Source organism: Gorilla gorilla, chromosome 4, assembly GCF_029281585.2.
Source record: "Gorilla gorilla gorilla isolate KB3781 chromosome 4, NHGRI_mGorGor1-v2.1_pri, whole genome shotgun sequence".
Classification (NCBI taxonomy): domain Eukaryota; kingdom Metazoa; phylum Chordata; class Mammalia; order Primates; family Hominidae; genus Gorilla; species Gorilla gorilla.
In genome coordinates this window covers 41710335-41728106 of record NC_073228.2, presented here as the reverse complement: position 1 = coordinate 41728106, position 17772 = coordinate 41710335, and the positions used below count along the sequence as shown (strand labels likewise).

The 17772-nt window shown below is 57.0% G+C and overlaps 1 protein-coding gene across 2 annotated transcripts; it reads left to right on the top strand.

The window, feature by feature from the left end:
- Window positions 1-600: 600 nt before the first annotated feature.
- Window positions 601-15717, top strand: XYLT2 (xylosyltransferase 2). 2 transcript variants are annotated; one of them, XM_004041330.4, is made up of 11 exons: window positions 601-852; window positions 8197-8689; window positions 8975-9150; window positions 9422-9624; window positions 10069-10149; window positions 10349-10565; window positions 10653-10829; window positions 11079-11341; window positions 11625-11820; window positions 12778-13111; window positions 14542-15717. In XM_004041330.4, the coding sequence occupies exons 1-11, from the start codon at window positions 718-720 to the stop codon at window positions 14862-14864; spliced, it is 2598 nt and encodes an 865-aa protein (XP_004041378.2). In that variant the 5' UTR covers window positions 601-717; the 3' UTR covers window positions 14865-15717. The 2 variants fall into 2 exon arrangements, with proteins under 2 accessions (XP_004041378.2, XP_018883015.2); XM_019027470.3 differs by lacking the exon at window positions 601-852 and adding an exon at window positions 947-1146.
- The last annotated feature ends 2055 nt before the right edge of the window (window positions 15718-17772 follow it).

Below are 17772 nucleotides of genomic sequence, written 5' to 3'. Positions count from 1 at the left end.
ACCTACCAAAGCAGACACTCTGGGGGAGGGAGGAGGGGCACTAAAAATCTCTTTTATCAAGACCTCCAAGAGACTCCGACACACGCTAGAGTAGTTTGAGAACCACGACTCTGGGAGCGGCCTGAGGATGCTTAGGATGAGCGCAGAGCGGAAAGGAGGATTCGTGAAGGCTCTCTGATGCCAGTCAAGGGGTTAGACTTTGCCCCGCAGGTGCGGCCTCCAGGTTTTTAAGCAGAGGCCTGTGGCTCTCACACGCCCTCTCCCAAGGCGGCGTCTCTGGGAGCCCTGGCGTTCCCTGGGCCCCCGGGACCGAGAGCTTACCCGCGTGGGACTGAACTCGCCCACGACCCCCGACACCAGGCAAGAGAGGTTGTGCCGCAGACCCTCCACTCCCCAGCACCAGGCGTTCGCAGCCCAGGTGGAGGGGAGCACACGTGGGAGCCAGGGGCACCGGCGGAGACACGAGCGCAGAAGGCACGCGCTCAAGCCCACGCCCGCGACTGCCGGGACTGAAGGTGTTGCGAGCCCCGGCTCCACCCCTAGCCTGCGGTGCGCCGTGCTTTGGCCCCGCAGGCCCCGCCCCCGGCCCCGCCCCGGCGCGCGCCCGGCCCGCCTCCCTAGGCGTGGAGGCGGGGGGGCGGCTCAGCCCCGCGCCCGTGCGCGCGCTCGCGGCCGGGTTGCAGGGCTGGGCGCGCGCCCCGCGTCCCGGGCAGGAAGATGGTGGCGAGCGCGCGAGTGCAGAAGCTGGTGCGGCGCTACAAGCTGGCGATTGCCACGGCGCTGGCCATCCTGCTGCTGCAGGGCCTGGTAGTGTGGAGCTTCAGCGGCCTGGAGGAGGACGAGGCGGGCGAGGTGCTCCGACGGCCGGGCGGGCGGGCAGGCCGGGCGCGGGGGCGCGCGGGGTCCTGGCGGGGCTGCGGGCGGCCCCAGCCGGGGAAGTGGGGCACGGGCTGCGTGCGTGCGTGCGGGGCGCCGGCGGTCGCCCAGAGCGGAGCATCCGGCCCCCGGCACTCCCTTCCCCAGCAGGCCTAGGGAGCTGCGCGCGGGGGCAGTGCGTGACCTGGAGACCCGGGCCCTGGTGGATTGGGAGTCGGGCGGGAGGAGCAGGTCATGCTGGGGTGGTCTCCGGCCAAGGGAGCGATGAAGGTCAGGCGCGGCGAGCGGGGCTGGGAGGCGGGGCTGGGCCCGAACCTGCTCGGAGGTGGGGAGCCCCAGGCCAAACTTTCTGAAGTTGGGAGGGGGCGGGGATATGCGCGCCGTGGGCGGAGGAGTAGGGCCAAGGGACTCAGGGCGTCCTTCCCCAGCTGAGCCCGAGGGGCAGCGGCCGGTGAGGAAGGGGAGCTCGGGGGTGGAATTCAGGCCTGGGACAAAGTGTGTACCCGGGAACTGAAGGAACAGGGAGTGACGCCGAAGGAGAGAACTGGAGTCTCCCCGAGGTGTGGCTTCCTCAGCCGGGGGTTTGAAGAACCTGGATGGGTCTCCGGAGGGCAGGGAGAGGAGGAACTGAGCTGGTGAGTTGGCCTCAGGACCTTAGGGAATTAGGGAGGGGCCCTCTGGCTTTAAGGGAATGGGGATTGTAACAGAGCCCCAGCCGCAGAGCAGGGGCAACCAACAGCCGTCTCAGCCCCCAAGTCCCTGCCTCGAGGGTCTTTCTCCCTCTTCCCCGATGTGGTTTCAGCTGGAGGCTCAGGCACCTCAGCGGTGTGGTGAGGAAGGGTCCATTGGGTCTGGGTTCGTGCTGCGGAGATGGAGAGGACAGGCCACACCACAGCCCTAAGCTGTGGCCCAGAGGTCAGGACCTCCCTGCCCCCAGCGCCCCTGTTCTGCTGCCTCCAGGGCTCCGGGTCAGAGACTCTGTCTGCTGCTGTCCTCGGGCAAGCCCCGATACCCGCGACCTCTTACCGCATCTCGCCAGTCTGGAAGGCCTGGTGTGGAGACAGAAGAGCTGCCCTTGCCTTTTTTTGGGAGAACCCAGAGGGTGGGATGGTGATGGGGGCTGGAACAGAGTCACATGAGACCATAACTCCAAAAGGAGGTGGGGGCGGGGGTGGGGCTGGCTCCGTGACATCCGTGGGGTGTGGACCTACAAGTAGGACGAGCAAGTAGGAGAGTGTTTCAGGCCCAGTGTAAGAAGACTGTTTGGGCAGATGGGACATTCCAAGATGGAATGGGCTGCCAAGGCAGTTAGGGAGCCCTCTGACCCTGGAATATGTGACCACTCTGGGCTACCGCCCCCATCCCCCACCACCTCCTCCTCCAGCTTCCTGGCTGAATGAATAGGGGAATCCTGGACTGGAATGTTTGAAAAAGCTTGTGCGGTCCAGGCACCCATTGCTGCTTGGACCCCCTCAGCTGCTCCCTCACCTGACTCTGGGGTTGCCAGGCAGCATAACGGGGTGCATGGGAAGGTGAGTGCTGAAGCTGGACCGCCCACTTCACCACTCTCTTCCAGCTCTGACCCTGAGAAGACCACCAGCAAATCACTTTGCCTCCTCCCTTATCCTTATCAGTATCCCTCCTCAAGATGGGGATAATAATGGCACCTCCCGTGTTAGGTGATTATAAAGATTAAGTGAAAATGATGCCTGTGAAGCACTTGCAGGAGTTCCTGGCACATGCTCAGCTGTCAGTAAATAAATAACTCTTATTATCCCAGCACTGTGCATTGGGAATACGATTCATTCATTCATTCATTCATTCATTCCACAAATAGGTATGAAGTCCTACTTTGTACTAGACACTGTGCTAATACTGGGGATACAAAAATAAAATAGATGAGGTCTCTGCCCTCATGGACAGGTAATCTACAGAGAGAAACAGACAGCGAAAAGGAATTTAATAGAATTACAAAGGGGTTGGCTTAGATCAGGGGGTCAGGAAAGGCTTCTCACAGGAAGAGGTGGGCAGGAGAGTTCAGGCAGAAGGCCTGAGGAGAATGGGCTTAGCTGGGCACCCTTGAGGAATGGACAGGAGGGTGTGGTGCTTTCCCTGAAAGAAGGTTCCATCCTGTGCGGCTGAAAGGACCAGAGCAAGGGGCAAGGGTTTTATTCTAAGTGCAGAGGGAGAGCACTGAAGGGGTTTAAGCAGCACAGGATTCAGTGTGCATTTAAGACGTGCACTCTGCCCATCTATGGAGAGGCTGAGAGTGGATCCCAGGGATGGTCACGAACCTCCAGAGAGCCACTTGATAGTTTCCAAAGCTTCCACAAACACCATCTCACCACTTGTTTTAAATGCAGCCCGAGAAGTCAAAGGAGGTGGGGTATGGGGGGAGCATTTCTGTGTTCACCCTTTCTGTGACTCAGAGAAGGATTCTAAGGTGGAGCTACAGAGCCAGGAAGTGGCAGAGGATTTTAATCGCCTCCTTGGAGGAGAGGAAGGAGCCTCTGAGGCCAGAATGTATCCCGGCCAGAAGTCAGAGGACCATTCCCTACCCTCAGTCATCAGAAGGGCTCCTGACCTCAGGGGCTGCTGGGGGCAGCCTGTGAGGGGCACAAGGCTGGGGCTGTGATGATGATGCTCCTTGGACATGCCTGGAAGGGATGGAGGTGGGGGCTGACTGCCCACCAGGGCCTCTAATCCCTCACTGCTGCCTCCTCATCCCCCAGCCTCTTCTGGGATTGTCCTTCTCAGGGTCAGCCAGCTCCCACTGCAGTGCAGGGACCAACATGCCCATCTCCTCCCACATCCTGGCCCCCACCACAGCCAACCTGGCCCCGTGCCTCATGCCCTACTCTCCTGACCAGCTTCCTAACTCACTGATACTGGCTTCCACTCGGAGAGCCTACAGCTCTCTGCCATCTCTACCCACCTAAGCTTGGGAATGTCTTTCTCTGCTTGTGCTCTGTGGCCAGGTCACATGTCACCAGGCTGATGCACACTCAGCTCAGTGGGGCTGCATTTACCTTTCCTAGGGATTCCCCAGCCTGTGGTGCCCTCCCCAGTGTGGGTAGAGAATAGGGTCTGCTGCCTCCTCTTGCAGGTATCTCTTCTCAGATGGGAATGGGCGCCCCCAGCTCCCACTGGCCACCTTTAAGAGATCAGAGGGCAACCGGGCACTGTGGCTCATGCCTGTAATCTCAGCACTTTGGGAGGCCAAGGTGGGAGAAGCGCTTGAGCCCAGGAGTTCGAGACCAGCTTGGATAACATAGCAAGACTATCTCTATTAAAATAAATAAAATAAAAAGATCGGAAGGCTGGCTGGGTGCTAGGCACAGAGGGCATGGATGTAGGCATGGGGCTCTGGCCTGAAGGTGGCTGTCAGCCTGACAGCATGAGGTTCCTGATGTGCCCCTACTGGTAGTGGGTAGGGTGTGGGTAGGGTAGTGGGTAGGTTGGGGGAAGTCCTGGGGAGGTGAGGAGCACAGAGAACCCAACCCAGCTGAGTCCAAGATGTCTAGGATCTTGGGTCTCTCTTGACTTCACGTTTGACTATTTCCTCCTCCCATCTGAGTAATCATAATGATAAAGATAGCAGCATTGGGCCAGGTATAGTGGCTCACGCCTGTAATCCCAGCACTTTGGGAGGCTGAGGCGGGCAGATCACTTGAGGTCAGGAGTTTGAGACCAGCCTGGCCAATATGGTAAAGCCCAGTCTTTACTAAAAATACAAAAAGTTGCCAGGCATGGTGGCACATACCTGTAATCCCAGCTACTTGGGAGGCTGAGGCACGAGAATCGCTTGAACCTGGGAGGCAAAGGTTGCAGTGAGCTGAGATCACGCTACTGCACTCCAGCCTGGGCGACAGAGTGAGACTGCGTCTCAAAAAAAAAAAAAAAAGTAGCAGTACTTATTGAATGCTGTGCTTATGCCAAAAGCTTTGCATTCATTCATTCATTCAACAAATACTAAGGCCAGGCACAGTGGCTTAGGCCTGTAATCCCAGCACTTTGGGAGGCCAAGGTTTGTGGATCACTTGAGGTCAGGAGTTCGAGACCAGCCTGGCCAACATGGTGAAACTCTGTCTCTACTAAAAATACAAAAAATTAGCCAGGCATGGTGGTGCGAACCTGTAATCCCAGCTACGTGGGAGGCTGAGGCACAAGAATCGCTTGAACCCAAGAGGCAGAGGTTGGAGGGAGCCGAGATTGCACCACTGCACTCCAGCCTCGGCAATAGAGTGAGACTGTCTCAGAAAAACAAACACTTACTGAGTGTGTACTACAGCCAGACACTCTCCTAGGTGCTAGGACTATGTCAGTGAACAAAACAGGAAAAAAGCCCTGCCCTTGGGGAACTTACAATCTTCTGAGGAGAAAGACAAATTTAAAAAACAGTATAAATAAATAGTAGGATGAGAGGAAATATTGTGCGATGGTAAAAAGCAGAGGAGGAGGGAGGGCTGGCACTGTAAATCCAGTGGTCAGGGTGGCCCTACTGAGAAGATGCCATCTGAACAAAGAATTGAAGGAGGCAAGGAGTGTGAGCAGTGGGGCTATCTGGGGGAGGGTTTGCCAGGCACAGGGGATAGTGGGTGCAAGGGTTGGAGCCAGGAGTGCCAGGGGGGATGAGGGGACGCAGAGAAAGCCACTGTGGCTGCAGGAGAGTGAGCATGACAAATTCCCAGATGAGGTCAGAGAGGCCTGGGTGGAGAAGGGGGCATCCAGACAGCTCATGGAGCCTCTGTAGGCTCCTGTAAGGGCCTTGGTTTTTATCCTAAGAGGGGAAGCCACTGGAGGTTTGGAGCAGGGGAGTGGTGAAATGGGATTTTAAGAGTTGTAACAGAAACACCAGCTGCTGTGATGAGAACGGAATTTAGGGGAACAAGAGTAGGAGCTGGAAGACCAGGGAATCCAGGCAGGGATAGTGAGGGAGGTGTTGAGAAGGGATCGCATTCCAGATGTATTCTGAAGGTGGCCCCGATGGGATTTACTGATGGAGTGGATGTGGGGTGTGAGGGAAAGAGAGTCAAAGATGACTCCTGGCTGGGCGCGGTGGCTCACATCTGTAATCCCAGCACTTTGGGAGGCCAAGGCAGGTGGATCACGAGGTCAGGAGTTCAAGACCAGCCTGGCCAACTTGGCGAAACCCCGTCTCTATTAAAAATAAAAAATTAGCCAGGCGTGGTGGCATGTGCCTGTAGTCCCAGCCTCTCGGGAGGCTGAGGCAGGAGAATCACTTGAACCCAGGAGGCAGAGGTTGCAGTGAGCCAAGATTGCGCCACTGCACCCCAGCCTGGGCAACAGAGCAAGACTCTATCTAAAAGAAAAAAAAAAATGATTCCTAAAAGTTTTTGGCCTGAGCATCCTGAAGGATGGAGATGTCATTAACTGAGGTGGGGAAGATGAAGTAGGAGCAGGTTGGGGTCGAAGAGCAGGAGGTACTTTTGGGCTTGTGGCTTTGAGAGGTCTATCGAGCTCCCACGTGAGATGTCAAGGAGGCTGGTAATTAAATGCCTGAACGTTCAAGGGAGCTATCCAGGCCAGAGAGATCAATCTGAGATTTGGGATGGAGTTCAGAAACCCAGAGACTGAAAGTCACTTAGGAAGTGAAGGTGCTAGGACAGGAAGGGCCCCCAGATGTGCCCTGGGAAACAAGGAAGCACCAAGAAGACCATAAGGGGTGGCAGTGGAGAGAGGAGAAAAGCCAGGTGGGTATCCTGGAAAGCAAATGCAGAGGGTGCTTCAAGCAAGACAGAGTGGTCCATTAAGTCACGCTGCTGAAAGGCCAAGAAAGAAGAGGACTTAGTCCTGGAGAACTTGTGAGCGTGGAGGGGAAGGCCTGTGGGAGAGGGTTTACAAGGCTGGAGACGGCTCTCCCTAGCTGCAGTGTCTCATGCTCAGTTGTTACTCCTTACAGCTGGGGGAGCATGCTCAGAGAAGTTAGGGAACTGCTGGTGAGTTGGCAGAGCTAGGCCCAGAGCCCTGGAGACTCTAGAGTGTTCACATGGTAGCCCCTGTTCCTCCGTCCATTCTGCATCTCATCCATCAGACGCCAGCTAGGTGTTCGTGTGTGCCAGCTGCTCTGCTGGGCCCTGGAGAGATGGAGCTGACATGTCTCTCATCAAGGAGTTCACTACTAGAGGAACATCCAGGGCCTTGGAGCCCAGCCCATTCCACTGCAGGGCAAATGGAATGGCTGCATGCCAGGGGCCTTGGAGCTGGATCTGAAAGGATGGATGGGATTTGGTCAGGCAGGGCAGGTAGGATGGGGGAACGGAGGAGGAGGTGGCTGGACATGCTGTTCAGTCACCACCAGGCCATCTAGGGAAGTGCCTGGATTTGAGGAGAGGCAGCAGGTACCAGAGCACTTAGAGCCAGGAAGCAGGGGCGCAGCAGCGGTAGAGGCGCCCCGCTGCAGGGATCCCTTCAAGGAAGAACCTGCTGCACATGCAGCGAGGTGACAGCCTCCAGCTGTGGGCACCTTCAGGCCCTGCTTCAGCTTTCAAGCCAGGGACTGAGTGTGGAGGTGGCTCAGGGCTCACCAGCTCCAGGCAGTACATGTGCCAGAGTTTTCCCAGGAGCTGGCCAGGACTTCCTCGAGGCTGTGCTGGAGGTGGACGCTCTTCTTGCCCCTCTCCTTGCATGGCCGTCTCCTTTGCGGTCCAAAGCCTTTCCCTGCCGGCTCCTGCCCCATCGTTCACAGGGGTACCCGCAGTGAATCTCATGCCCTCTCACTCTGTCTTGATCTGCTTCCTAGAGGACCTAAGCAGTATTGGGGTCTCAGGCTTCACCTCCATCATCCCCCATGGGCACTCCTCCTTCACTGTGAGGTGGCCTCAGTCTTCCCACATGGAAATGCTTTGGATTCATCTGGAAGTTAGAGTCTTCTGAAGACCACTGTCTCCTTCCAGCCCTCGGTGGGAGTGCTGGGTCTTAGGTGGACACTTGTACCCTCGGTGGGGTCTTTGCACCCTTCCCTTGGGACACACGTGGATATTTATTTTAACATCTGCTGAAAAAGTGGTATCTGAGTCCAGAACAGAAAACCAAGCACACTGCCATGTAATCTGAGAGCCAGTGGGGGACGGGGGTGTTGGTATGATGGAGGGAGGCCCAGTGCGCCCTCGGTGGCTGGCCAGGGAGGCGCTCCCATGGTGGTACTGATTGTGCGGAGTCCTTAGGTGAAAAGCACTTCTCTGGGTAAAAGGTGGGCAGGAACATCTAGGTCTGAGGGTGCCCCCAACCAAGATGGAACTCAAGGAGCAGGAGGAGGTGAGGGGCTGCCCCAGTGATGTGTCTGCATCTCTCTTACAGAAAGGAAGGCAGAGGAAGCCACGGCCACTGGACCCTGGCGAGGGTTCCAAGGACACAGACAGTTCAGCAGGGCGACGGGGCAGCACAGGCAGAAGGCATGGGCGCTGGCGGGGCCGTGCTGAGAGCCCAGGAGTGCCCGTGGCCAAGGTGGTACGGGCAGTAACCAACCGGCAGAGAGCCAGCCGGCGGGTCCCACCTGCCCCACCCCCAGAAGCCCCAGGCCGCCAGAACCTGAGTGGGGCAGCAGCTGGGGAGGCGCTGGTAGGGGCAGCTGGCTTCCCACCACACGGAGATACAGGGAGCGTGGAGGGCGCCCCCCAGCCCACGGACAATGGCTTCACCCCCAAGTGCGAGATCGTGGGCAAGGACGCACTGTCTGCACTGGCCCGGGCCAGCACCAAGCAGTGCCAGCGGGAGATCGCCAATGTGGTGTGCCTGCACCAGGCTGGGAGCCTCATGCCCAAGGCTGTGCCCCGGCACTGTCAGCTGACTGGTGAGGGACAGGGGTGCTCCAGCCCTTCCCAGGCGGGGGCAGGGGGGTGGCATGGCCCGGATCCTCACCCCTATCTCTCTGAGGAAGAAAGAGCCAAGGGGATCCTACCTCCCTGCCTAAGTCTTCATCCAGTGTACTTACTAAGTGGCAGAGGCAGAGTGGGGACCCACGAGCATGGAGCTCCAAGTCTAGGTTTCTTCGGAAGGCAGGCAGCTCCCTCTTCCCATCTCACCCCCACCCTGTGACCTAGGGTGGGCCTCGCCAACGCCTGTCCTCTGCTCTCAGGGAAGATGAGCCCCGGCATCCAGTGGGATGAGAGCCGAGCCCAGCAGCCCATGGATGGCCCCCCGGTACGAATTGCCTACATGCTGGTGGTTCACGGCCGCGCCATCCGCCAGCTGAAGCGTCTCCTCAAGGCTGTCTATCACGAGCAGCACTTCTTTTACATCCATGTGGACAAGGTACTGTGGTGGGGAGAGGCCAAGGGGTCTGGGATGAGCAGAGCAGAAACAGAAGGTTGCAGACAGACAGAGTCTCTGACCTGGCCCAGGTAGCCTAGAGAGGGAAACTGAGGCCCTGAACGGGGGGGTGGCAGCACGAGCCAGCTCAGCCGCTTAGGGGCTGGAGCCCTGCCCTGTGCTTTCCTCGTCTTGTGTCCCTTCACTCTGTCCTGGGGTGGGAGTGGGGATGGCGATAACACTGGAGGCTAGCTGAGTGTCTCCTCCCCACCAGCGTTCCAACTACCTGCACCGGGAGGTGGTGGAGCTGGCCCAGGGCTATGATAACGTGCGGGTGACGCCCTGGCGCATGGTTACCATCTGGGGCGGGGCCAGCCTCCTGAGGATGTACCTGCGGAGCATGCGGGACCTGCTAGAGGTGCCTGGCTGGGCCTGGGACTTCTTCATCAACCTCAGTGCCACTGACTATCCAACCAGGTGTGGGGATGGGGCTCTGAGTCCTCTGCATGGGAGGGGACCCCTGTCTGGGCACCTGGGGTTGGAGGGCTTTGGTGGACCTTCTCTGCCCCATAAGCATAACTCTGGTATCCGCCCTGCTCAGACATGGGCCCCTGGGCCCCAGCTATGTTTTAGGGGAGGGGTTGGTGTAAGATGATCTGAGAATTGAGCATGATAGGAGATGGGGAGGAGGAGGAGCCAGAGGTCTGTACCTGGTGTGCTGGGTCAGACAGCAAGGGGCAGAGGAAGGACGGGGTGGTCTTCCTCAGGGGCCTCTGGTGCTCACCACCCCAGACATCAGCCAGGGGTAGGGCACATGGCCAGCCAGCAATCAGGCAGAGAAGAAAAGCCAGAAGGTCCGCTCTGGGCCAGTGACTGAGCAACTATCTCATGTGGCTGCCTGTCACCCCATTCCTTCACCAGGACCAATGAGGAGCTGGTGGCATTCCTATCCAAGAACCGGGACAAGAATTTTCTCAAGTCACATGGCCGGGACAACTCCAGGTGAGGGGGTGGGGAAGGAGGCCCTGGCCCCAGAGTCTTGTTCCAACCCCTCCCACATAGTTGGGCTCGGTGGCTCCAGCCCTGGGTTTCAAAGCCCCCACACCAGTCACAGGTTGAGGAGTGTTGGTTGCCAGGCGGATGAAAGAGCTTAGACCCCACCCTGCAGGATCCCCAGCCATGGCCTCTCTGCTGCCCGCAGGTTCATCAAGAAACAGGGCCTGGACCGGCTCTTCCATGAGTGCGACTCACACATGTGGCGCCTGGGCGAGCGGCAGATCCCAGCAGGCATTGTGGTGGATGGCGGTTCTGACTGGTTCGTGCTGACACGCAGCTTTGTGGAGTATGTGGTGTACACAGATGACCCGCTTGTGGCCCAGCTACGCCAGTTCTACACATACACACTGCTCCCAGCCGAGGTGGGTAGCCCAGCAGGCATGAAGGCCAGGGAGGGCGTGGGTTGGGCTGCCTGCAGCTCACCTTCCACTTTCCCTTGCTGCTTGCAGTCCTTCTTCCACACGGTGCTGGAGAACAGCCTGGCCTGTGAGACCCTCGTGGACAACAACCTGCGGGTCACCAACTGGAACCGCAAGCTGGGCTGCAAGTGCCAGTACAAGCACATCGTGGACTGGTGCGGCTGCTCCCCCAACGACTTCAAGCCACAGGACTTCCTCCGGCTGCAGGTGCTTGCCCGAGGCCCCAAGGCCCCTGGCTAGGTCTTCTCCCCTGGCTTTTCACCAGGAAAATGGCAGGGTGGGCCAGTCAGAGAATCTGGGGGGCCGCGGCCTGCAGCAACCCTCAGGGGCCTGGGGCTACAACAGCAGCAGGAAAAGCCGCAGGAGGCTGAGCTCTAGGCAGTGCTGAGGGGCCAGCCCCACCATGCCCTCTGGGGCTTCCAGAGCCCTTCACCCTCCTTGCCTCTCCCGCTCCAGCAAGTCTCCAGACCCACCTTCTTCGCCCGGAAGTTCGAGTCGACTGTGAACCAGGAGGTGCTGGAAATCCTGGACTTCCACCTGTACGGCAGCTACCCCCCCGGCACGCCAGCCCTCAAGGCCTACTGGGAGAACACCTACCATGCGGCTGATGGCCCCAGTGGGCTCAGTGATGTCATGCTCACTGCTTACACAGCCTTCGCCCGCCTCAGCCTGCACCATGCCGCCACTGCTGCACCCCCAATGGGCACCCCATTCTGCAGGTGAGACCCCCTTCTGACATACAGCAGGCCCTTGGGGTGTGGTGCCCTAGGGGGAGGCCAACCAGAGAGTGACGTCCCCTGCCCACAACAAGGCCCCAGTCTGAAGCAGGGAAAAATGCAAATACCGAAAAGACGGCTAGAGCCAGGCATGCAGGTGTTGTGGGGATGAGATCTGGGGAAAGGAAGTGCCTGGGGATGGGACTCCCCAGAGCCCCCTCCCTGGGACTCCAGGCCAAGTCAGGTGTGCTGATGGCATCTCCCTTTCTCCCTGCTGGCACCTTAGGTTTGAGCCCAGGGGCTTGCCGTCCAGCGTGCACCTGTATTTCTATGACGACCATTTCCAGGGCTACCTGGTGACGCAGGCGGTGCAGCCCTCAGCCCAGGGGCCGGCAGAGACGCTTGAGATGTGGCTGATGCCCCAAGGGTCGCTGAAGCTGTTGGGGCGCAGTGACCAGGCCAGCCGGCTCCAGAGTCTGGAGGTGGGACAGGTCCCCCACTTGCTTTCTCCCAACCCCCACCCAGACTTGGGGTAGTGGGAAGAGAGGGACAGACACCAAGGGAGGGGTAAGGTTATTTTTCCCAGTCATGGCAGCCATGGTGATGCCCCCATGCAGACATCCTGTGTCACCCCCCAGCCTGTGCACACTGAGGAGCACCTCCTGGTTGGGGTATGCAGAGGACATGCAGGGAGCAGGGAGGGAATTATCAGTTCCACTACAACACAAGCCCAATCTTCCAGACTACAGAGATTTCGCCTAGAGGGGCAGGGACATTCGAGTTGGGCCATGAAACTACACTTCTGAGTGGCTCCTCATAGTCTCTTTTTTTTTTTTTTTTTTGAGACAGTCTCACTCTGTAGCAGTGGCACAATCTCGGCTCACTGCAACCTCTGCCTCCCAGGTTCAAGCGATTCTCCTACCTCAGCCTCCCGCGTAGCTGGGACTACAGGCGCCTGCCACCACGCCCAGCTAATTTTTTTTTTGTACTTTTAGTAAGAGACAGGGTTTCACCATGTTGACCAGGATGGTCTCGATCTCCTGACCTCGTGATCCACCCACCTCGGCCTCCCAGAGTGCTGGGAATACAGGCGCAAGCCACCGCGCCTGGCCCCTCCTCATAGTCTCTTTCTTAGAGGCTTTGGCTTCATGTGGGAATGGTCTCTGGGCAGGACTTTGAACCTCATCCCTGCCGTATTGTCCCCAATAAGGGGGACTGACCTCCACTGCCTAGCAGTCAGAATGGAAGCCTAGAACGAATCTCAGAGCTGGGAGAGATATTAAAGATCTCCTAGTCTGACCCCTTCATTTTGCAGATGGGGAAACTGAGGCCCAGAAAGAGACAGTGACTGGCCTGAGATTACACAGTGAAAGGCAGCTTCAGAGGAGGGAGAAGGACCTTTCCCCCACACTCCTGCCCAGCTGCCTCTCTCTCTACAGGTTGGCACTGATTGGGACCCCAAAGAGCGTCTTTTCCGGAACTTTGGGGGGTTATTGGGGCCACTGGACGAGCCTGTGGCCGTGCAGCGCTGGGCCCGGGGCCCCAACCTCACAGCCACAGTGGTCTGGATCGACCCAACCTATGTGGTGGCCACATCTTATGACATCACAGTAGATATGGAGACTGAGGTCACGCAATACAAGCCCCCACTGAGCCGGCCCCTGCGGCCAGGGCCCTGGACTGTTCGACTCCTTCAGTTCTGGGAACCGCTGGGTGAGACCCGCTTCCTTGTGCTGCCCTTGACCTTCAACCGCAAACTACCTCTCAGGAAAGGTAAGCGTACAGTTCTCAAATGAGGCCCAGAAGCCAGACAGAATAGGACTCGCCAGAGAGGTGACCTCAAGAAGCCAACCATCAGAGCTGACTCCCATCCCTAGAGTCAGGGAAGCATGGAAGGGCTGGGGCCTTCATCTTCTTTCCTGTAGCATGCAGGGTCCTGCACTGCAGTGTGGTGGAAAAGGGAGCTTTACAGTCATGCACACTTGGTTTGGAACATAACTCTGACGAGTTCATTGGCTTTTTGTCCTTGGAAGTTACCTGGCCTTCCTGGGCCTCAGTCTTAGCACGTGAAGCTGGAATAGTACACCTATCAGGGACCTCCTGGTTCATGCAACACAAATCCACTCAACCTAGCTTGAGTTAAAAAGGGGAGAAGACTGGAAGAATGCAGAGGTCTCCTTCACAAAGCTAGGAAATGTCTCAGGCCTCACTGTGAACCAGAGGTGCTTTCTCCATCTCTCTGGGGCTATCTTGTTCCTCATCCTGTCCTGTCTCTATGCCTTTGCCTCAGGCTCTGGCTCCCCATCCATGGCCTCTCAGTGCAACAGACACTGACCAGAGACTTTTAGTCCCCAGGTTTCACATTCTTGGGACAGCAAATCTGATTGGCTATCCCAGTCCACTGTCTGGCCAGGTGGGCAGGGTCATGTGGCTCTCTGTCCATTTGGCTGAGGCTAAGGGAGCAGGCTCTGAACAGAGACACAGGCTGGGCAAATTTCCTGCAAGGGAGGGCCTAGTATAAGTAACTCCCCCTGGGAGCTATGAGGGATGAGCCTCTGGAGGGAAAGTGGCCGGTATGCAGGAGGTGATCAATTGGTAGGTGTTTCCTTCCCCCACCACGTCCTATCGCAAGAAGGTGGTTAAGAGGTGGGGTACCCTAGAGGAGGAGGGGGTGCTGGTGAGGCTGCAGCAGATCCAGGGCAGGCAAGCTGTGTCCCCCGCACACCTGGACCTCCCAGTCAAGGGAAGAATGGCAACAATGCACAGCAGGTGGGACAGGGGCTGCGCCTCAAGGACAAAGTCAGAGGAGGTACTCTAAGCCAAGGGGACAAAGCTGGCCATTGTCTGTGCATGAAGAGCTGAAGTGCCCGAGTACAGGCTTCTGAGGGCTCCAGGAGCCACCAATGATGGTCAAGAAAGGGTGTGGGACACAAACCAGACTGTTCCCTTCTTTTCTAAAGTGCCTTGAACCCACTGCTTTACTGCATCCTAAAGTTGGGAATCTAAGGCTTACTGCCTTGATTTTATAAAACTCAGTTTTATAGGCACAGAAAGTCCCTTGGATTAGCCCAAGGTCATTCAGCAAGCTGTGACTCACAAGTAGGGCTGCGACAGGAACTGGGGTACCCAGACCCAACTCCTGGGTCTGGCCTCCACGGAGTCTGTTGCAGGGGGTGTGCTTACTGCCTGCTCTGCACCCACAGATGATGCCAGCTGGCTGCACGCAGGGCCACCCCACAACGAGTACATGGAGCAGAGTTTCCAGGGCCTGAGTAGCATCCTGAACCTGCCTCAGCCGGAGCTCGCGGAGGAGGCTGCCCAGCGGCACACACAGCTCACAGGCCCTGCGCTCGAGGCCTGGACAGACAGGGAACTGAGCAGCTTCTGGTCCGTGGCTGGACTGTGTGCCATAGGCCCCTCTCCCTGCCCCTCCCTGGAGCCCTGCAGACTGACCAGCTGGAGCTCTCTGTCCCCCGACCCCAAATCAGAGCTGGGGCCTGTCAAAGCAGACGGGCGACTCAGGTAGCAGGGCCCCAGCCAGTACCCGTGGAGGACCCGGGAAATTGCACCTTACAGACAGTGGAGGGGTGTCCCCTCCCACAGGCAAGAACCAGAGGCCCAGGCTGCACACCCATTTCAGCCATCAAGAACCCACACAGACGGCAGGGAAGGTGGACACAGTATGAACTACTGCTGATGTCTCTGTTGGGGATCAGAGGGCTGGCGGGAACGTGAGAAGGGCGCCAGCAGCATTCCACACCCAGCTCTTCCTCACCTTCCTGTCTAGTTTGAATTTCTTTTTTTTATTATTATTTTTTAATTTAAAAAGGAAAATGGGTGGTTGGGAGAGAAACTAGAACAGAAGATGTGCAATAGGGCTCAGAGCAGCCCCAGGAAGTGGGCCATGTCTGTGGGGAGCAGGGGCTTGCTGAGCCCACCTGCTATTGTTCTGCACGAGGCTGGGCCTGCCTCAGTCTCCAGGGCCTCATGCCCCATTCTGGGCCTGTGGTGCTCGTGGCTGAGGCTCCACAGGGCTGCAAGTGCCCTGCCAGGCTCTAAGGCCCGAAGAACAGGTGATATCGGGGGCACTGCAGAGCTGGGCTCTAGCAGGACAGTTCTTTTGTAGCCAGGGGACCCTAGAAGTGGGGTGGGGCGGCTCCAGGGCTTTCCAGCATACCCTGCCCCTGGATGGGAAAGTCAGGGTCAGGGCCCACTGAGACCCATGCAGAGTTTCCAGGTGTGCACTGGAAGTGAGGTCACATGAGCAGCGTGGGAAGAAGACTCTGTCAAGACTCTCAGAAGAACCTGGAGTAATTGTGCCTGAAGCTCAGCGTGAAGTCTGAAATATGCAACAGAAGAAATATATCTCTATCTCTCTACTCTGGGCTCTGTGTTTTTCCTCCTGGGTGTCAGGAAGCCATCACCATTCATTGGGCCTCCAGAAGTCTTAGCTGGTACTTTGGTAGCCTTGAGAAGGTAAAGATCTCATTCCTCCAGATTAAGAACAGTTTAGAATCCACCCAGAGGGACTCAAGAACCCATCTAGCCTGGGTGCAGGGGTTCACGCCTGTAATCCCAACACTGGGAGGCTGAGGCAGGAAGATTGCCTCAGCCCAGGAGTTTGGGACCAGCCTGGGAAACAGTGAGACCTCGTCTCTACAAAATTTTTTTTTAATTAGCCAGGCGTGGTGGCGCACATCTGTAGTCCCAGCTACTCAGGAGGCTGAAGCAGGAGTTTGAAGCTGCAGTGAGCCAAAATTGCACCACTGCACTCCAGCCTGGGTGACAGAGTGAGACCCTGTCTCAAAAAACATCTAATCCAGCTCCTTTTTCTGAGGGGTAAACAGGCTCAGAGAGGCTCAAAGACTTCTTCTTTGCCACCCAGCAGGCCAGGGGACCAGCAGGACCTGAGCTTAGTTTGAGAGCCCTGACCCAGCACTCCCACCCCCACCACCAGGCCAGGCTGCAGCAGGTGCTGGCTTCTCTATCCTTGGCCTTAGCAGGGCCCATCCTAGAAGCCTGGCCCTGCCACATGGGGCACCTTCAACAGAGGCAATCCCAACCATGGCCTGGTCGTTATGATTGGAGCTTTTTCTTTTCGGGGCAGAAGCAGCAGCAGCCTAGGTCCCTGGTCACTGTCCTGGGACTCATGTTGAAAAGGGTTGTCCATCCTCCCTCCCTTTCCCAAGCCTCCTCTCCCCCTCCCACTTTCCTACCATTGACAGCCAGAGCTCGGTATCAGTCCTTCACAGCTTGCTTAATGTGCGAGCAAGGGTGAAGGTTTCTAGACCTCCAAAGTCACCCTATCAGCCAGCCACACTGAGCTCTGCTTGGGGAACAAATTCCTGCCCAGGCTGCCACATGTCAAGTTCTCCTAGTTGCCAGGAGGGGGCACTCCTGACAACCAACCGATAACAGCACTGGGGTTTTTGTCAGCTGCCATGGTGCTAACCATGCCTGCAGTATCTCAATCCTTACAACTCTTGGAGGGAGGCATTTTTATTATCATCATTTAGCAGATCAGAAAACTGAGGCTTAGAGCTGTGAAATGACGAGCCCAAAGTCACAGCTAACTATTAGATGGTGGCAGCAGCCTTCAGAAAGAGGCAGGAAGCCTCCAGAGCCACTCAGTCACTACACTCTCCTGCTCGCATAAGAGCCTGGCTGGGCAGGTAAGCAGGAAGGAGCTAATGGCAAGAATTCGAAAGAAAAGTTACTTAGGTTCAGAGGCTAAGATAATTCGTTTTTTCTGGCTCCTGTTTTAGTGAACATCTGAAGCTGTACCCTGGTTCTCCAGAATGTTGTGGTTTTTGTTTCCCAATATCAACTCTCAGGTCAATAAGGAGGAAAAATTAACAACTAGGTTCAGCATATTAGGCACAGGCAGTAAATATTAGAACACTTAGACTCTGCTGGCCAAGAGCTCACAAACTAGCCTGTGGGTTTAACCTGGGCTGTGGCTGTGCTGTGTTAGGCTAGCACAACGGTTTTCAAAGTAGTAGTAGTAGTAGTATTTTTAGAGACAGGGTCTGGCTCTGTTGTCCAGGCACGATCACGATCATAGCTCACTGCAGCCTTGACCTCCTGAGCGCGTGATCCTCCTAAGTAGCTAGGGTCACAGATGTGCACGACCATGCCTGGCATGCATGCATGCATTCTTTATTTATTTATTTATTTATTTATTTATTTATTTATTTATTTATTTATTGGCAGAACAGGGGTCTCTCCATGTTGCCCAGGCTGGTCTCAAACTCCTGGCCTCAAGCAGTCCTCCCGCTCCAACCTCCCAAAGCGTTGGGATGACAGGCATCAGCCACTACTCCTGGCCTCAAAGTACCACTAAAAAAAAAAAAAAAAATCTTAGGTAACACATGCACTCGCCGCATCCCTGTCCTTCTCCACCACCATATTAGATCAGGTCGTAGTTCCCCATT